The sequence below is a fragment of the Sorex araneus genome, chromosome 2 (genome assembly GCF_027595985.1).
Source record: "Sorex araneus isolate mSorAra2 chromosome 2, mSorAra2.pri, whole genome shotgun sequence".
NCBI classification, from domain to species: Eukaryota; Metazoa; Chordata; class Mammalia; order Eulipotyphla; family Soricidae; genus Sorex; species Sorex araneus.
The window spans coordinates 288836583-288854742 of NC_073303.1; the positions used below are offsets into that span (position 1 = coordinate 288836583).

The window sequence follows — 18160 nt, forward strand, 5'->3', positions numbered from 1 at the left end:
GGTGTTCCGCAGAAGCACACTTATAACAGTGATTAGAACACACTGACAGACGCGAAGCCAGCAGAATCAGCCTGGGCCACAAACACGTTCCTCCCAGGGCTGAGCAGAGGCCCTTTGAAGCTGTTGTCTGAGAAGGAAAAGCCAAATAAAATCTCTAGGGGCCCAGGACAGCATGTGGCCTTTGAGTCCAAGGAAACAAGGCTGAGGGAGTGGAATCATGTCTGAAATGCCCTTTACCTGTCCTCCTGATGCTGACCCTAAGTCAGAGGGTCAACTCCTAGCTGCTGCTTTCACCAGCATCTCCCCACTTGCAAAATGCGGGGTAACCAATATGAGTAGTTGCTTTTTGAGTCTCACTTCTACAGCATGGCCTAGCCCTTACCTTTTGCTGAATGCAAATTTCAAATGATACTGAAAGAAAAATATGGGATGTCGACTCTTGCAGGAAGACATGGGTTGGCCTGACCTTCTAGCTCAGCTTGTGTTGGCATGTCAATGTGACAGGAACAATATTTTCCAGCAGAGAAACCCCTTTAGAGACATTTTTCAAAAGAGTAATTGCTTAGGTAAAATAATTTAGCTCTCTAAGATGAATGACTTGGAGGAAATTGCTATTCCAATAGCGTACCATGAGAACAGGATTTTAATGATTCAATGCCATTGGCCAAGCAAATGAAACAAAAATAAACAATTGGGATTACATTGAACAACAATGTTTCTGTACTCTAAAATAAGTGAAAAAAATAAAAAAAAAAGCAAATAAAAAAAATAAGCAAAGGCCAGAATCAAAAAACACCACACAAATTGGGAGAAAATATTTGTCCACATTCATCTGATAAAGGGTTAATACCCAAGATATATAAGGCACTAGAAGATCTTTACAAAAATAAACAATAAAACCTATCCAAAAGTGGGGGGATGAAATGAATAGAAAAGTTCCTCAAGGAAGGCATGTAGGTGGCCAAAAAGACTATAAAAATGCTCTGCATTACTTATGATCAAGGAAACACAAATCAAAACAATAAGGAGATATTATCTGACACTGACATACATCACAAAGAACAAAAACAACCAGTGTTTGTGTGGATGTGGGTGGGGGGAGCCTCATTCAATACTGATGGGAATGTTGACTACTTCAGTCTTCTGAAAAAACAACATGGACACATCTTTGAAAACTAGGAACTGAGTCTTTATATAACCCAGCAATTCTACTATTTTAGAATTTACCCACAGGACCCAAAGGCTCCACTGAGAAAAGAGGTTTATGATCCTACACTCATTACAGACTTGAACAGAAACTGAGAATTGATGTCTGTAGGAAGGATATCAAAACTGGGAGGCAGAGATACTAAGAGAGGGGACAAGAACAGGGTAGGGAGGGGTGACATGAAATGAGGAGAAATTTGGGGCAATGGTGAAGAGAAGCAGATGTTTTTGGTGAAGGGTGCAGTGCTGAAATGCTTTATACAAGAAACTCTACCAGGGCCTTAAAAAAACCAAAGAGAAACTAAAGGTTAAAAAGTTGACAGGTTCTCACATAGCTTGGATTAAAATCTTGAAGTAAACACACACACACACACACACACACACACACACACACTCCTTAGCAATTTTATGAAATAAATTTAAGACTCAGCAATGAGAGAAGACTAACATCATAAAAGTGAATCAGGACCTAGATCTCTGAATCTTAAACCAGTTTCTACACAATTCATTATAGAATTCTGCATCCTCAGTGCTTTCTGCATGCCAGCTAGAGTTATGACAGTTTTATATGTAATATCCTATTTATTTCTTCAAACAAACCTATGAGGCTAATACTACTATCTTCTATTGTTTACAAATGAGTCCAATGCAATAATTTTGGGTTGACATGTACAGGGTCATTCAGAACCAGATCTCAAAGGTAGCGTCTGACTTCAGAGCCTGCTCTCTAAGTTCTAGATCATCTACACTGTATCTCCTTATTAAAGAGCTCAGATGGAAACAAAGGCAAAGAAACAGGCTTATTTGGTCTCAAACACTCTAATTCAGGAGACAGAGATATATTCCAACAGTGGAGTATTTGCCTAGAATATGTGAGTCTGAGTTCAATCCTGGTACCCCATGGCCCTACTTGCACTGGTGGGTATATCCCCGTTTGTTCTTGAGAGCCAGCACTGGCACTATTGCAAATGATCAGGCTCACACAGCTAGAAGAATAGCCAGGACTGGGTCTCTCTCCACCCCTCAACCCCAGCCTCTATTAAAACAAAAAAAGGCAAAATAAACCAACAAAATAATGTAATGCTATTAAGTCTAGTGAGAATTAGATGCATGACAAGAGAAAGCATGTCTTAGAATCCCAGCACTACCTGGTTGCAAGATTATGTGAAAATCACTTGACCAAAATCTCAGTTTTCTTATTTTTATCTCTTACGAGCTTATTCATAAAATTAAAGAGTGGACAGTACACAGAAGTGTTGTCCCCTGAGAATATGGTAGGGCATTTGCTTTGCACATGGCTGACTGAGTTTGACCCCTGGAGCTACAAGTAGCACCCCCTGGAGTGATGCCTGAGTCAAGAGCCAGGAATGAGCCCGGAGCACTTCTGGGGGTGGCTCCCAACCAAAAACAAAACAATGAGTATTTTTAAGTAGAAAAACTGCTTAACTTTATGTCTATAATTTTATAAGTTTATAATTTAAAAGGGGCTGGAGTGATAGCAGAGCCGGTAGGGCCTTTGCCTTGCTTGCAGCCGACCCGACCTGGGTTCGATTCCTCAGTCCCTCTCGGAGAGCCCAGCAAGCTACTGAGAGTATCCCGCTCACATGGCAGAGCCTGGCAAGCTACCCGTGGTATATTTGATATGCCAAAAACAGTAACAACAAGTCTCACAGTGAGAGGTTACAGGTGCCTGCTTGAGCCAATCAATGAACAATGGGACCACAGTGTTACAGTGAATAATTAAAAAACACACTTAAAACCTTAAATATTCAGTAACTAGAAAGGCCAGAAAGGATTATTTTTCTCCAAGAGGAGCCTTTAAGGCTGTACACTTGGGACCCGGGGTCACTCCCAGCAATACTTGGTCAACAAGGGCAGTGCAAGGGCTCAAGGATGTGGTGCTTCTTAGCTCTGCAGTGCTGGGGACCACCAGGGTCACGCTGTGCAGAACCCTGGGGCCTCTACGGTGAAACCTGGCAATGCTCCAGGGACCACGAAGTGTTGCGAATCGAACTGATGTCAGGCAAATGCAGTGTATGAGCCATAACCCATGTGCTATCTTCCTAACCCCTGAGGATTTTTGTTATTGATCTTATGGCCGGCATGTCTAAAGCACCAAAATTAAAATGAACTGCTCGGGGCCAGAGCAATAGTACAGCAAGTGGGATGTTCGCCTTGTACGCAGTTGACCCAGGTTCGATTCCCAGCATCCCAAATGGTCCCCGGAGCACCGCCACGAGTAATTTGTGAGTGCAGAGCCAGGAGTAGCCCCTGTGCATCACTGGGTGTAAGCCAAAAATAAATACATAAATAAAAATAAAATGAACTGCTCAAATTCAAACAGTCAGAAAACTGGTGTGGCTAGGATTAGTCATTGCTTTAACCTTATGGTCAATTCTCATAGAATCCTAATCTTCTCCACCCTCTTCCAGTTTTTCAGGAAGGCTCTAGACACAAGAGGATTACAAAATTGATTTTTAATTAAAATCTGGGAAGGAATCCAATTATGATAGAAATAAGATTTAGGGTTCCCATCTCAGATAAGGAAGGATAACAAAAGAAGTACACCAGTTATTAGTTACCGAGGTGGATAACTAGGCCTTTCAGCATTTCTTGATTTTATTTCTGGGGAGTGTACCAATCAAAGAGTATCTGCATTTATCTCACAGATACAAGATCTATAGCCTTTAGTTGTCTCATGGCATCACCCTCTCCCTTCACATTAAGCCAAAGGCAAAGAATAAAACAAAACAACTCTGTTTTGTAAGCACCTGTGCGTGGGATATGCTGACACATGTTCTACTGAGTTCCCATGTCTTCATAGGAGGAGCAGATGCCACAGTAACAGAAGCGGTTATCTTTTCCAGAGGGACAGAGAAGAGGAAAAGAGTGAAGGGGGGAGGGGGGCGGAGAAAGGGGAGAAGAAGAAAAAAAGGGGAGAAGAGAAAGGAAGGAAAGGAACAGTATGAAAAGAGAAAGTATTGTTTATTTAGCCAACAAATGAACAATGGACAGGAAAGTTGCTTCTGAAGCTTAGCTTTAATACAAAGAGCTGATGCGTCCCTGGTTCCCAAACTCTTTTGACTGGCATTTTTCACATCCATAATATGTGGTCAACGTGCCTCACTTATTCTAGGTAAAGATCAAATAATAGAGGGAAGGTTAAAGCATTTGGTGGGCAGAGTCGATGTTTCCACCTGCAGTTTGCCAATGCTCATGGGAAATCGTTGCATTTTCCTACAGCAGAAATTCTCTAAGACTCTGCCCTTCCTCTGGGCTCAGCTTCTGAGGGTTTGGCAGCCTATTTTTCTTTGCCTCTTCCTTTATTTTTGGCCTGCCGCTGCCTGACCTCTGACTTTGTAACGGTGACTTCATTCCCATCCACGAAGTGCTAACTGACTTGAAAACAAAGATAACAATTAAATCAATCTATTCAGTTCCATGTTAATAAAAGCTTTTATCTGAGAGAAAATCAGAACTTGTTAACACCTGATATCTATGAGGCATATTAAAAGTACATTCAAGCTATCTCATTAGAGCCTTACAATAAGACTGTTAATGAAGCAGAATGGTGATTAATGTCACCTTTTGATAAATGAGGAAACAAAACTGGGGCTGAAATCCAGGACTATATTATGAAGGTTTATGAGAAAAACCAAAACCCAAACAAACAGAATTTAGCAGGACTTTAACCTCCTCCTCCCCTCCCCACCCCCCAATTACTCTGGGTTCCCTGAGAAAACCCTTCAGCACTAACCAGCAGGGCACAGGCAGAACTTTCTTACTCTTAACTCCACAAATCAAATCTGGAGAAAACCACACAAGTTAATTAGGAAAGCTGAAATTACACTGACTTTCTTTGATAATTAATGGGCACCTCATGGGAAATAAAATATTTCATGTAATGTGAATTTGTCCTGTAAAACTAATGAAACAAGGAATGTAAAGGACTAAAGAGAAAATTTGGGTATTACAAGAACATGGAGTTATCTTATCTTCCAGAATGGAGACAATCCATACTATTAAAGATAACATTTTAAGTGGAGCCATATAATTTAAATAATCCTTGAAGTAACTAATTGTTATTACAAGAAACTTTTTAAAAAGGAACAATGGTGAAATACCAAAAAAAAATGAGCAAAGGGAATTAATTAATATTATAAATGAGTTTTTAATACCTTTTAAAAGTTAAATTACACTTAAAGTCACACTTGGGAAAAAAAGAAGCTAAAGCTGATGTTGAAAGAAACAACACTCAATGAAGGAAAAGGAAACAGAAAATACGGGTGCTATATTTAGAAAAATATAATAAACAAAGGCAGCAGAACTAAGGAAGAGCTGTCATACCATATTTATAAATAGACTAATTTTCCAACAAAGAAAAAAGACCCCCATGTCGATCATAAAGTGAAATTCAATTATATGCTGCAACTAAGAACACATCAAAGAGTCAGAAAGTTTAAAATAAAAAGTAGGAAGTCCCAAAGAATAAGGCTCTACAGATTACAATATTAATAGACAAGTCCAAGGAATTAAGGGAGATAAAATTTAAAAAGAAAAAGCTTATGATGTAAAATAAATATTCAATGTCTACAAGTGTTTCTTCATCAAACAAGATAATAGTAATAGTACCAACATAAAATCATAAAGAAAAAAACAACTATGATTGAGAAAAATTATTTTTCTTATTCTAGTAAGTGATATCTATAGTCTCCAAAGCCAACAAAAATATCTAATAACCAAATTCGCAAAGGTAGAGATGACAAAAATAGCATATTTTATTAGATCGTGATAAAATTCACTAGATATTTCATATTCAGCAGATAGAATAAAAATAGCAAAGAAGACATTTGTTTGGGGGCATCACATGTGGTGGTTGTGGAGGTTGTTCTCTATGTTCAGAGAAAAGATGAAGAGGTTCGACGATAATCCTTGAACTCCTTGCAGAACATGCGTTCCACACTATAATCCATTTCCCCAGGCCAGGACAAGTTTTATTGTTGTTTTTGGGTCACACTCAGTGGTGCTTAGGGCTCTTTGCTCAGGGATCGTTCCTGATGCAGTGTTGGGAATTGAACTACCATTCATCACACTCAAGACAAGTGTCTTAACCTCTGTACTATCTCTCCTGCCCCACAAAAATACATTTTCTGAGCACAAAGTAATAAAACTAGAACAATTTTCTCAAAAAAAAAGAGAAGTCTTTCAACTTAAAATTAAGTAACCACCATATTTTCTTGGATCCCTGCCCAATAAAAAAACAAGTATAGTTTGTATAATAAAACACTATTATAGCTGAAAAACATAACTAAAGAAAATCTAATCACTGTAAATATATATCAAAAATTACAAACTAAGTTTTTAAATAAATATGCTACAAAATCACAATAGACTATGTGTAAGCTCATCAATAAATAATACAGATAAGTGTAGAAAACAGAAAATAGTAAATGGTAAAATGAAAAACAATTAAGAAGATAAGAGTCAATTGCTAACCATCAAGTCACTAAATTCACACACAATGAAGTAAAATGTTACATATAGAATTATTTTATTGGGGTCAGAGAGATAGTACAGTGAATAAATATTGAATGCACTGTTAAATTTTCTGTATATTATGAAACTTTAACAACCAAAAAAAATCTTTTTTGTCTGCAGAGAGGCTTCTCCTTTTAAGGGTCTAGTTCCTTCTTAGAGACAGGAAAAGGAGTTCAGTTCTTAGCGCAACTTTGATACACAAGTTACATTTTTTTTGTTTTTTGGGTCACACCCAGCAATGCACAAGGGTTACTCCTGGTTCTGCACTCAGGAATCAGCCCTGGCGGTGCTCAGGGGACCATATGGGATGCTGGGAATCGAACCCGGGTCAGCCACATGCAAGGCAAATGCCCTACCTGCTGTGCTATCGCTCCCGCCCCACACAAACTACATTTTTATTGGCATAGTGACTTTTAGGACAATATATTATTATTCCGCCTTAATTAAATCTGGGCCCAGTACCAGGCATCATGGTATCACCCCTATAGCTTATGATCTACCAAAATTATTCAAAAGAACCAGTCCTAAACTCTCAAATCTGTCTTATCTTTCCTGCAGAAAAGTCATTTTCTATGTTCTCTGCTATCTCCTCTTCCTTCTGTCTCTTGGTCAACACTGATACTGTCTCCTGTGTGTCTGGAAGACATATGGTGGGTCCCTTTTTTTTTCTGTTCTGTGAGCATAGTTCTTTTCGCCACTCCCTCTTACTTCCTCCAGTGACCACTCATTATCATAGCCAACACTTACATTTATAGAGCAATGTGTTTACAATCTATGTTTTAAGTGTAGCTCTGTAACATGGACTTTATGTAGACTGTGAAAAGTTTAAGTATTTATCATAATTCCTAGAGCAACAGTTCTCAGTCTAGTGATTTTTGCTTGCAGAGAACATTTGGCAATGCCTAAGGACATTTTTGATTGTCATAACAGAGGCAGAATGCTGCTGGCATCTAGTGGGTAGAGGCCAAGGAAACTGCGAAACATCCAACAATGCACAGAAGAGTTTTCCACACCAAAGATTTCTCCTGTTCAAATGTCAGTAGTGTTAATTTTGAGAAATTCTGTTCTAAAGCAACCATAAAAGTACAGAAAATATTAGCTAAAAAAACTAATATGTTAAAATTAATTATAAATACTACTTAAATGATTAAATTAAAGGTTGAAAGAGGAAAAACATACAAATGCAAGGGAAACAAAAAAATTACAGGTAGCAGATACCAAGCATAGGTATCTAAAATATTCAAATTACATAAAATGCGTAGGCTTTTTACACTCCAACTAGAAAGGTAGATAGTATGGGGGCCAGAGAGATAGTATAGTGATTAAGGCACTTGCCTTGCACGCAGTTAAACTGAATTCAATCCCTATAACTGCATATGGCCCCCAGAGAACCACCAGGAGTGATCTCTACCCAAGTCACAGATTTTGTTTTGTTTGGGAGCCACACCTGTCGGTGCTTGATGCTTACTCTTGGCTCTGCACTCAGTTATCACTCCTAGTAGTAACTGGAGGACCAAAATGGGTGCCAGGGATTGACCCAAGCAAACCATAGTCCCAAATGCTAAGGTTGGCACTGCTCAGACTCTGCATTGCCAAAGGGCCACTGGGATGGTGGTGGGATGGAGGGCAGGGACTCTTCAGGACAATACCCAGCAGTGCTAGTAGGGCCAAGTGGTGTCAGGGCTTGAATGGGGATTATGCTCGATCCCTGTGAAAACTCTCTGCCTTTCAAAATTCTATTAAGCCTGAAAGGAAGAAATAGCATATCTAATAATGAATATTTTAGAGAATGAAAGAGAAGGAAATACATCAAAATTGTTTTATGAGGAAAACATTGCATATTAAAAACCGGCAAAGAAATTAATAAAAGAATAATAATAAGAGAGAGTCTAATATAAAAGCATTCATTTATTCATTTCACAAACAACTAGAATATAGAATACAACACTATACTAATAGACTCTGTGTTTATCATAGAAGTGCAATACTGAATATTTGAAAAACATAAAGATAAATGTCTACTAATTAGGGATTGATCATCATCATCATCATCATCATCATCCCTTTGATCTTTGAATTTTTCGAGTGGGAGTGGTCTCAGTAACGTCTCTATTCATCCTAGTCCTGAGATTTTAGAAGCCTCTCTTTACTCATCCTTCCCAATGATGCTGCATTGGAGGCTCTTTCAGGGTCAGGGGAATGAGACCAGCATTGTTACTGGCTTTGGCATATGAATATGCCATGGGGAGTTAGCAAGGCTCTCCCATGTGGGCAGGAAACTCTTGGTAGCTTGCCAGGTTCTCCCAGAGGGAGAAGTAGGCTATAAAATGTCACATGGCCGCTCCTCAGCCTTTTGGCTAAGATCAAGGGTAGTATCTGTTCTTATCAGTTTAAGTCTCTGGATGTTGACTGTTGGTGGGATTACACTGTGCTGGAGGAAGTCCCTGGGTGTGATCGCCTAGCTACTGGAAAACGGAAAATCTGGGCAGAAGAGGCCCAGTCCTGATCTGAGCAGGCTTGGAGGTCTCAGCCCTGGGTCCCACACACCTGGATTCCTCTGCTGGTACCTTCACACATGAAGGTCATCTGAACATGTGGAGAGGGGCCTTGAGTATGACTTGTTTCATGCTCCGGAGGTCTTCAGCCATGGGACCTCTGCTCGGAGCAGGGAGGGAAGCTGGAGCCCACCCACTTTGAGGGGCCCAAGGGAAGACAGCCAGGCGCATGGGCAAGAAACTCTTAGGGATTGATAGTTATAATAAAATGTGATGTTCTTCTCTATTAACAATTCTGAGGTTGTTCTACAAATGTTTATATGTGAAGTCTTAAAGATTTATTTTTTTGTAAGAGACTGAGGTAGAACAGTTTATGACATGTCTATTCATTGAGTAATATTCCCAAAGACAGCACACTTTTTGTATAGTATTCTTCCACTCCTTGTACTGTGCTCTTTTTCCCTTGTCCTGTATATTCTTAAACATTTAATATATTTTTAACTAACTCCTGCCCAATACTTAATTGAATAGAAACCCTGCAAATTTCTATCACCTAAACTTCTTCCATGTTCTCACAGTTATTTGTACTTTAACACCTAACCAAGTATTTTCGTATGTTTTAGTGCTCAAATTTATTGAAGCCACATCCCTTGCCACTGACATAGAGTAGGAATTTCAATATTGAGGAGTTTTACTGTCATGTTTCATTGCACTCCCCTGGGTTATCTCAGTTCACAGTATGCAAGCAAATTTCATTGTCATTTTCCCTCCATGCCCCATCCCAACTGCACAAACATCCCAAAGCAAAGATTTCATACTCACTTGTCCAGTGATAACCCAGGAAAGGCAAACTTGCCCAGGCAGATGCGATACACAGCACTCAAGGGGATCCGCTGCAACTGCAGGCAGCTGAGCATGATAAAGTCATACTTGCAAATTAGAAGAGTCTTGTCTGTGACCAGCAAAATCCTCTCCTTCTCATTGTTCCAATGGTCTATTCTGTAGGAATCATCACAGAGAAAACAAATTAAAGATAATGGTACTCCCTGAAACATGCTTGCTACAAGAGAAGATTGGAATGGAAGAGGAATACACTACATCATCCCCTCTATCTTGTCTTCACACCAAGGGAGAAGTAAAAGATTGCCAAGAAATATTTATGAGCACAGCGTTCGCCTGTGACCGAATCCATTAGGGAATTAGTATGTTGTGTCGTTGGTTTGTGATCCTCCAGATCTTCTATGAACATTCTCTAGAAAATTTTGTAGAGCACATTTTCCTCCAAAAACTTTATTTACATGTCTTCCACAAATGTTACTCATCAAGTCCACTGAAACTTCAAGCTGTGTTTTGAACTCTCTCTGTTTAGTTTTTGAGGTTGTGATACGGTAAAATAAGTAAAGTGGGATTCTTATGAGACAAGGATAAAGAAGACACTAGACAAGTTTTGACTAAATTGATTTGCTTCAGACTTGAAAGCTTTTCAGGGTATGCATAGAAAATTCTGAGTGAAAGTTAAGAATATTGCCCACAGAGAGAATAAGAAGAAAACAAAATATCTGCTTCTGGTAAAAAAAAAAAAAAGTGTGTGGACTATAATTCTTTTCATCCCCAGCACTTTTGTTAGCACTTTATAAAATTCACTAGAATTGCTTCAACAAATATATCTTTCCTGAAATACTGAAAACGGATGATATGTAACTGGTTCTTATCTGAATCCTCACTGCCCAGAATCAAACTAATGAAAAGGAATCCAGACACCGTGTTACCATTCATTCTCACACAGTAAACACAACGCCTCTGAAAAGATAAGAGTAACCTCTTAAAATACAAGAGGATGATTTCATTCTATTAACTTTAATAAATAACCTCATTTTGATTTTAGGATTTGGAATTCAAATTATAGGGATGACCATTCACTGCTCATACACCTATGCTCATGCCTACCATCTTCTCTGAGCAAACTGTGAACAGATGTTCAAGTTGCAGTACAAATGCCTCATTTGAAGATTTCTTCTACTCTTACAGAAACATGATTCCCCGTTACACTCTTAAAGCACTCTGACCCAGTCTCTCGTGGCACTAACCATATTTTTTCAGAAGGATGATAATGTAAAATGTTTAGCAACAGGCACCACACAGACACGAAAGTCTCAAAATGGTCACTGAAGTCTCTGTGGTGTGAGGTGATATCTCATTGTTGTTTTGATTTGCATATCTCACGGTGATTCAGTAAAATTAAAAAAAGGAAACAATCACTGAAGAACATAAGGTAAAAGAATGCCAATAAATACAAGTCTGTGCCACTCACACACGTGTGTCTGTGTGTGTGTATGTGTGTGTGAGTATTCCAAGAGAGGAGTCTGTGCCAATACCATTCAAATAGCCACCCCTAAATAAATATCAGTTGGAAAAATGATTGAGAGTTCATCATAATCATTATCAAAGTCTTTGCCAGCAATGAATGAGAGCAGCGCAAGAACTTCCAGCTCTTTTATTTATCATCGCTTAAAAATCGAATATTTAGCCTGCCTATGCCTCATGTTTCATGTTTTTTTAACAATAAAATGGAATCATATGATGACTCTCTTATAAGTGTGGGGATAACATAAATTATCTCATTATCACTAACAATAATTTGTCATTATGTGACCTTGGATAACCCATATATATGCTATTCCTCAATGTACTATAAAGATAGACAACAGACAAGCTATAGTAGAGGTCAACCCAATATAAAGATGACTAAGACATATAAATGAAGGGGAAAGAAAAAGAAGCAGAAGGCAAGAATCATTGATCGAGGCATTAAATGTCGATCATTATGAATTTGCAAACATTAGTTCTATATTTCCCCACAATTCTTCGAAGAAGTTTGTATCTAATGTCTCTCAGATAAATCTGATAGTAGAATTAATGCTATAGAATAAGATATTTGATTTTTAAAATCTTGATTCTGTGATTTCCATCCACTCCTATATATATTGCAATACTCAAATCCTATTTCCCTAAAAAAAAAAAAAGGAGTGAATTCTTGTTAATCTATTTAACACTCTTAGTCAGAGAGTTGAGGACTCTGAAATGCCTTATCAGATATCTACATAATTTTCTCTAAATAGAATGCATCTACTTAGCAGCAAGTTATAAGCTGCTGCCTAATAAACCAGACTTGTTTTAAGTCTAAAAAAACTGCAGTTCTGGGTGAATGGTTTTACTGAAAATGTCAGCACTCCATAATGAGATTTATTTTAAAAGGTAAAGGATTTGGGATAGGGGGAGATAATTCTTTTTAGGAACACAGTGTGCTATGCTGTGACACAGACTGCATAATTTACATGTTAGGGAAAGTCTGAATTCAAGTAAACATGATTTATAAATAGTCTGGGACCATCATCTCTAGCTACTGAGTGGTATTTTTATATATATGGATTTAAACTGCACCATCTTTTCCCAAAAATCCAAAATGTTCCCCCAAATCATGGACTTTGACTTTCATATTTCTAATAGTAATATAATTAAAGCTTGATTGATTATATCCACAACAAATACAGAAGATAAGTAACAATATATTGTGTTTGTACAGTTTATGGAGGTCTACTAAATTCTTGAATACCAATATCTTTATTTAATATTCACAGTAACACTTTGGACTTGATATAATTAGTCTTATTTATTTATCTCTCCTTCTATTCTCTCTCTTCTGCCCCTACTCCCCTTATTTGAAAGACAAGGTACTAATATTCAGAGACTTAAAGTGACTTATCCACTTATCAAATGACTTAGTGTTTTCCACTTAGCAAACAGCTCTAGGGACTATCTCTGGACACCAAATTCAGGAATTGTGCTTACTTCCTCTCTAGTACCCTCTACCTCAAAAAGGAGAGCTTTCAATATTGTACACAAGTGTGACTATCTGCACCAGCGAAAGAGTTGATGTGATTGTTCATACCCCTCATGGGATTGTTCCTTCTGAGAAATTGCTTCTCCCAATCAACACTGGCAGCCCTTCAAACGTTATTCTCTGTGATATTCCCTGTCTTAATAAATAATATTCCTCCATCCAGGTAAACTAGGGATTTCCATTTTAAGACTTATTTTAGACAGCTTTAGTTTCCACAAATACCAACTCTCAAAGAATCTCTGAACTCCAACCCCTCTGCCCCCATCCCATGCATGCACATGCTTGAGAACACACACACACACACACACACACACACACACACACACACACTCCCCACCCTCCCATCTTAATCTTCACCACTCTGACCCCGTTTTCCAGTATCTCATACTTGAACTATTGGAATAACCATCTCATTAGGTTAGATCTATTAAGTAACTATTTTCCATAGACCTTTGCTTGTTCCCTTTAAAGCTCTTCACCCTATTTTACTTTTCCTCTTGCGTTTAGTTAGCAGAATTTATTTTTTTAAAAACAAAGCACGTGTTCTACTTTATTATTAAAGACACCTTCTGTAAAATGAAAAGCCTTGTCCACCATGTAGATTTCCAGATTAAATGTTGTTTTGTTTCCTGCGGTATTATCACTCTTTTACTTCCCAGTGGCTGAATGCTTCCCGTCCATACACACAAGCCTTCATTAGGACCTGTGATATGACTTTCATTACAATTTCTATATTAAAGTGATTTAAATACATGTTCTACCACCCCACTGCTCCACATTTGATGGGGCACCCTCTAGTACAGAAACTGTCCCTTTAGCATCATTTTTTAAGCTTTATTTTTTTAAGGTTATATTTGTTTAATTAATTCATTATTTTTTATTGAATCCCTGGGAGACAGTGTTCCAAAACTGTTCATGGTCGGGTTTCAGTCATTCAGTGTTCGAACACTCAGCCTTCTACCAGTGTACATTTCCCATCACCAATGTCACCAGTTTCCTTCCTTCCACCCTTATCCCAGCATCTCTTTATGGAAGGCACATTCCTTCTCTCTCTCTCTCTCTCTCTCTCTCTCTCTCTCTCTCTCTCTCTCTCTCTCTCTCTCTCTCTCTCACCCTTTCTCTCTTTCTCCCCTTCTGGACATTATGGCTTGCAATACAGGTGCTGAGAGGTTGTCATGCTTTATACCCTCACCACAGCTAGCAAAGAGCATAAGAGAAAGTAGGATTTGGCGAATAAACAGGACATAAAATAAATAATAATAATAATAATAATAATAATAATAATAATAATAACAACCCCCTAAAATTCATTCCCTTAATTGCAAGGAGAGTTTCTCAGGACAAGATGTGTTAAATATTCGTTCACCTCTGCTTTTCCTCAGCCTTAGTGTCATTTACCAACTTGACAGAGAAAACTATGAGCACCTCTCGAGCCCACACAGTAAGAAGGAACTGAGTTAAACCTGCTGAGTTTTGCAGTTTCCTTGGATGATACATTTTACCAGCAGAGGGCGACAGTAAACCAGCAATGACCCTGCAGGATCCATCTCAGCAAATTTCCAGGACCCCCAAACCCAGTTACTCAAATCATCTCAGATGCCTTTCCAGTGGTTTCAGCCCTGTGCTTCACAATACTTTCGACTGATTTCTAAAAATTGCATAAAGTACATAAATAATGTGTAAATAATTCTCTTCCGTCATTTTTTTCTAATATCATTTCTTCCTCCTTTATGTGCAACACACACACACACACATCATGTTCACAAATGTACACAATTAAGTAGAAATATTTCTTCTGATATTTAATATCACGATGCCTGATTTACAAATCAATTTTTCTCTGCGTGCCCCTCAAGCCTTTTTTTTTTTTTTTTTTTTTTTCATAGTCCAGGCCTTGAAAAGGGAAGATAGTATCTTGGCTAACCAAGAATGAGCAATCTAGAAGAATAACAGTAAATCATTCATTCTACATATGCTCTCTGAGCACCACTGGTTCCAAGTCCTGAAGTCAATCCAACTGGAGTTTGCTCTTCAAACACAGAGGAAAAATCTTCGGCATTGAAGCAAAGCAATTTCTCCCCCTTGAGTTCAGTAAAGTCTTATAAAACTTTGAGCTAAATAAACCACATACAATTCTTTTAATCGGTTGGTTACTCTTCCCATGGGCCTCTCCAATTTGCTTAAAATAGGGGATTCTCCAAGTATACACAGTATGCTAATAAAAACCTGATGTCCAAAAATCTTCACTGTTCCCAAGTCTCCTGATTTGACTTTCTGTGATTCATTTTTTCTGCTCACTGTGCATGCAGTATCTGTGAAGCATTGAGACAGTAACTAGTGGGAACACTAAGAAGAATGTTCAGTTCTCAAGGAAAACAGAGTTCTAGAAGATGTGGGATAAAATCACTGAAGGAAAAGCTAATTAATAGGACAAGACTTGGGAGCAGAAACACAGATCCCTAAGGCCACATGCTCAGGTCTCTGAATCCTCAGTCTGTTTCTCACAAGACCAAGGGGGAGAAAAGGAAAGAAAGAAAGAAAGAAAGAAAGAAAGAAAGAAAGAAAGAAAGAAAGAAAGAAAGAAAGAAAGAAAGAAAGAAAGAAAGAAAGAAAGAAAGAAAGAAAGAAAGAAAGAAAGAAAGAAAGAAAGAAAGAAAGAAAGAAAGAAAGAAAGAAAGAAAGAAAGAAAGAAAGAAAGAAAGAAAGAAAGAGAGAGAGTAAAAGAAAGAAAGAAAGAAAGAAAGAAAGAAAGAAAGGATGGAAAGAGAGAGAAAAATAAAGGGAGGGAGGGAGAGAGAAAGGGAAGAAGGAAGGAAGGAGGGAAGGAAGAAAGGAAGGAAGGATGGAAAGAAAAAAAAGATAAAGCAAAGGGGTTTGTGATGTATATAATTTATGACTATAATCAATTTTAGCTGAGAAATTATATACATACTGAATGTGTTTTGTACATGTAAGCTTGAGTGCATGCATATATGTATATGTATGCATTATATGCAATACCTGAAATTTATAAAATCTGCATGCACATATGAATAATTTTACCATGTAATTTTGTTGTTAAATAACGGAATCTCCATTTACTTGTGGCAAGGTATATTCTCTGACTCAGGTATTATACATATCACTTTACTTTAATCCTTACCCAACAATAGTGATAAATACAGATATCGCAACTTAGACCAATAGGTTTGTATAGTTTGAAAGTGGCGTAAGCTAAATCAGAACTCCCAAGTACAGTAGTTAAGGATTATAGCTCTAAGTAAAGTCATTGATTCACAATGAAATTTCTCATCATGTGTCAGAAGGAAGTTATTTATATCAGAAAACTATCAGTAATCAATACAGAGATAAATCCCCTTTAATGATCCCAAATACATATGCAACAACTATCATACTGCCTGTATGCTTAGTAGTGAACCAAAGAAGCCCCTGTCTTCTTATACATACATTTTAGGAATAGATTCAGGCCAGAGAAAAATAGACATAAATAATGGGCACCTGTATAAAGAGGGGACTTGGAGTGAAGTGAAAATAAATAGAAAGATGTGAGGTGGGACCCACTGTGATCCAAGAACCTCCTGGGAGTCAGCGTGACCAAGGCAAAAGGAACAAGAGGGTGGAGGGATATTTAAATAGAATTCAGCTCACACACTGGAACAACCACAGTTTCTTTTCAACTTATGAATGGATTTCCCTGAATGGTTAGTATCCCCTACTCTCTGGATGAAGGAATCAAGTCTCAATAAAGCGACCAGAATTAAGTGCTAAGTGACTGAGCCAGGGCCAGCCTCTTGCCTCTCTGACTTGCCAGCCCAGGCCAGGGACTCTCCATCTAGCTTTCAATTCTTTCAATTCTTTTCCTTACACTGCCAGGAAATTTTGTTCTCCCTACTACAGAATTATCAGAAAAAAAAAAAAAAATATATATATATATATATATTAAAACTACACAAAAGACTATGCACACCCTGTCCTTTCTTTCCCACAAAATGACTGAAGAGCAGTTAAATAGCTCAAGTCCTCCACTGTACCCCAGGAACTAACAAGAGGGCCACCCCCCGAGGGATTCTCTCCTCCCCTAACTTAGCTTTAAGGGGATTCACTTGATATGCAGCCAAGAATCTGGCAGAAGAACAAGATTTAATTTGGAGGAGGCAGCAGAGAGGAAAAAAACAGAACAAGATACAACAAATCAAATGCTCACATTTGCTACCTCCATTGTTTGACTTCAAAATGGGAGAGATGGCTGCTTACTGTGGACGCTGTTTGTTAACAGTTATTTGGGTACAGAAGATACCGCCTCCCTCCCCAGAGCAGGCAAGCCCAAACAGAGATGTGTTATAAAAATACCTTGAGGAATCCTCTAGAAATCCAAGCACAGGGTTGTACGCTGCCTGAAAAGTCAGGAGGGATGACTGTAGCTCGTTAGGGTGTCTGGGTTTCTCTCTAGTCATCTCAACTCTTTGCATTTGACTGGTGTGACCTACAACTTAATGATTTTTTCCTCTTTGATTCCATTGAATCTATGGACTTGAATTGTTTCTTTACTTGTGATGATATGGGCTGGAGCAATAGATAGCACAGTGGGTAGGGCATTTGCCTTGCACTCGGCCAACCCGGGTTCGATTCCTCCACCCCTCTCAGAGAGCCTGGCAAGCTACCGAGAGTATCTCGACCCCACGGCAGAGCCTAGCAAGCTACCTGTGGCTATTCCATATGCCAAAAACAGTAACAACAAGTCTCACAATGGAGACGTTACTGGTGCCCACTTGAGCAAATTGGTGAGCAATGAGATGACAGTGACTGTGATTTTTTTTCTTTTTGGGTCACACCTGACAATGCACAGGGGTTACTCATGGCTCTGCACTCAGTAATAACCCCTGGCGGTGCTCGGAGGACCATATAGGATGCTTGGAATCGAACCCGGGTCAGCCGCGTGCAAAGCAAACAACTTACCCACTGTACTGTTGTTGCTCAAGCCCCAACAGTGACTTTTGATGACATATGAGTTTTCAGATTC

At 38.5% G+C, this 18160-nt stretch overlaps 1 protein-coding gene and 1 pseudogene across 1 annotated transcript in view; one reads left to right on the forward strand and one right to left on the reverse strand.

Annotated features, from left to right (window-relative positions):
- The window catches only part of TPRG1 (tumor protein p63 regulated 1), a 136160-nt gene that overhangs the window by 84256 nt on the left and 33744 nt on the right, over nucleotides 1-18160 (reverse strand). Inside the window, exon 3 of the mRNA XM_004603015.2 lies at nucleotides 10062-10238. Within this exon, the coding sequence (XP_004603072.1) occupies nucleotides 10062-10238 (177 nt within the window). The remainder of the gene's footprint in view (nucleotides 1-10061; nucleotides 10239-18160) is intronic.
- Nucleotides 9082-9190, forward strand: LOC129402698 (U2 spliceosomal RNA; annotated as a pseudogene).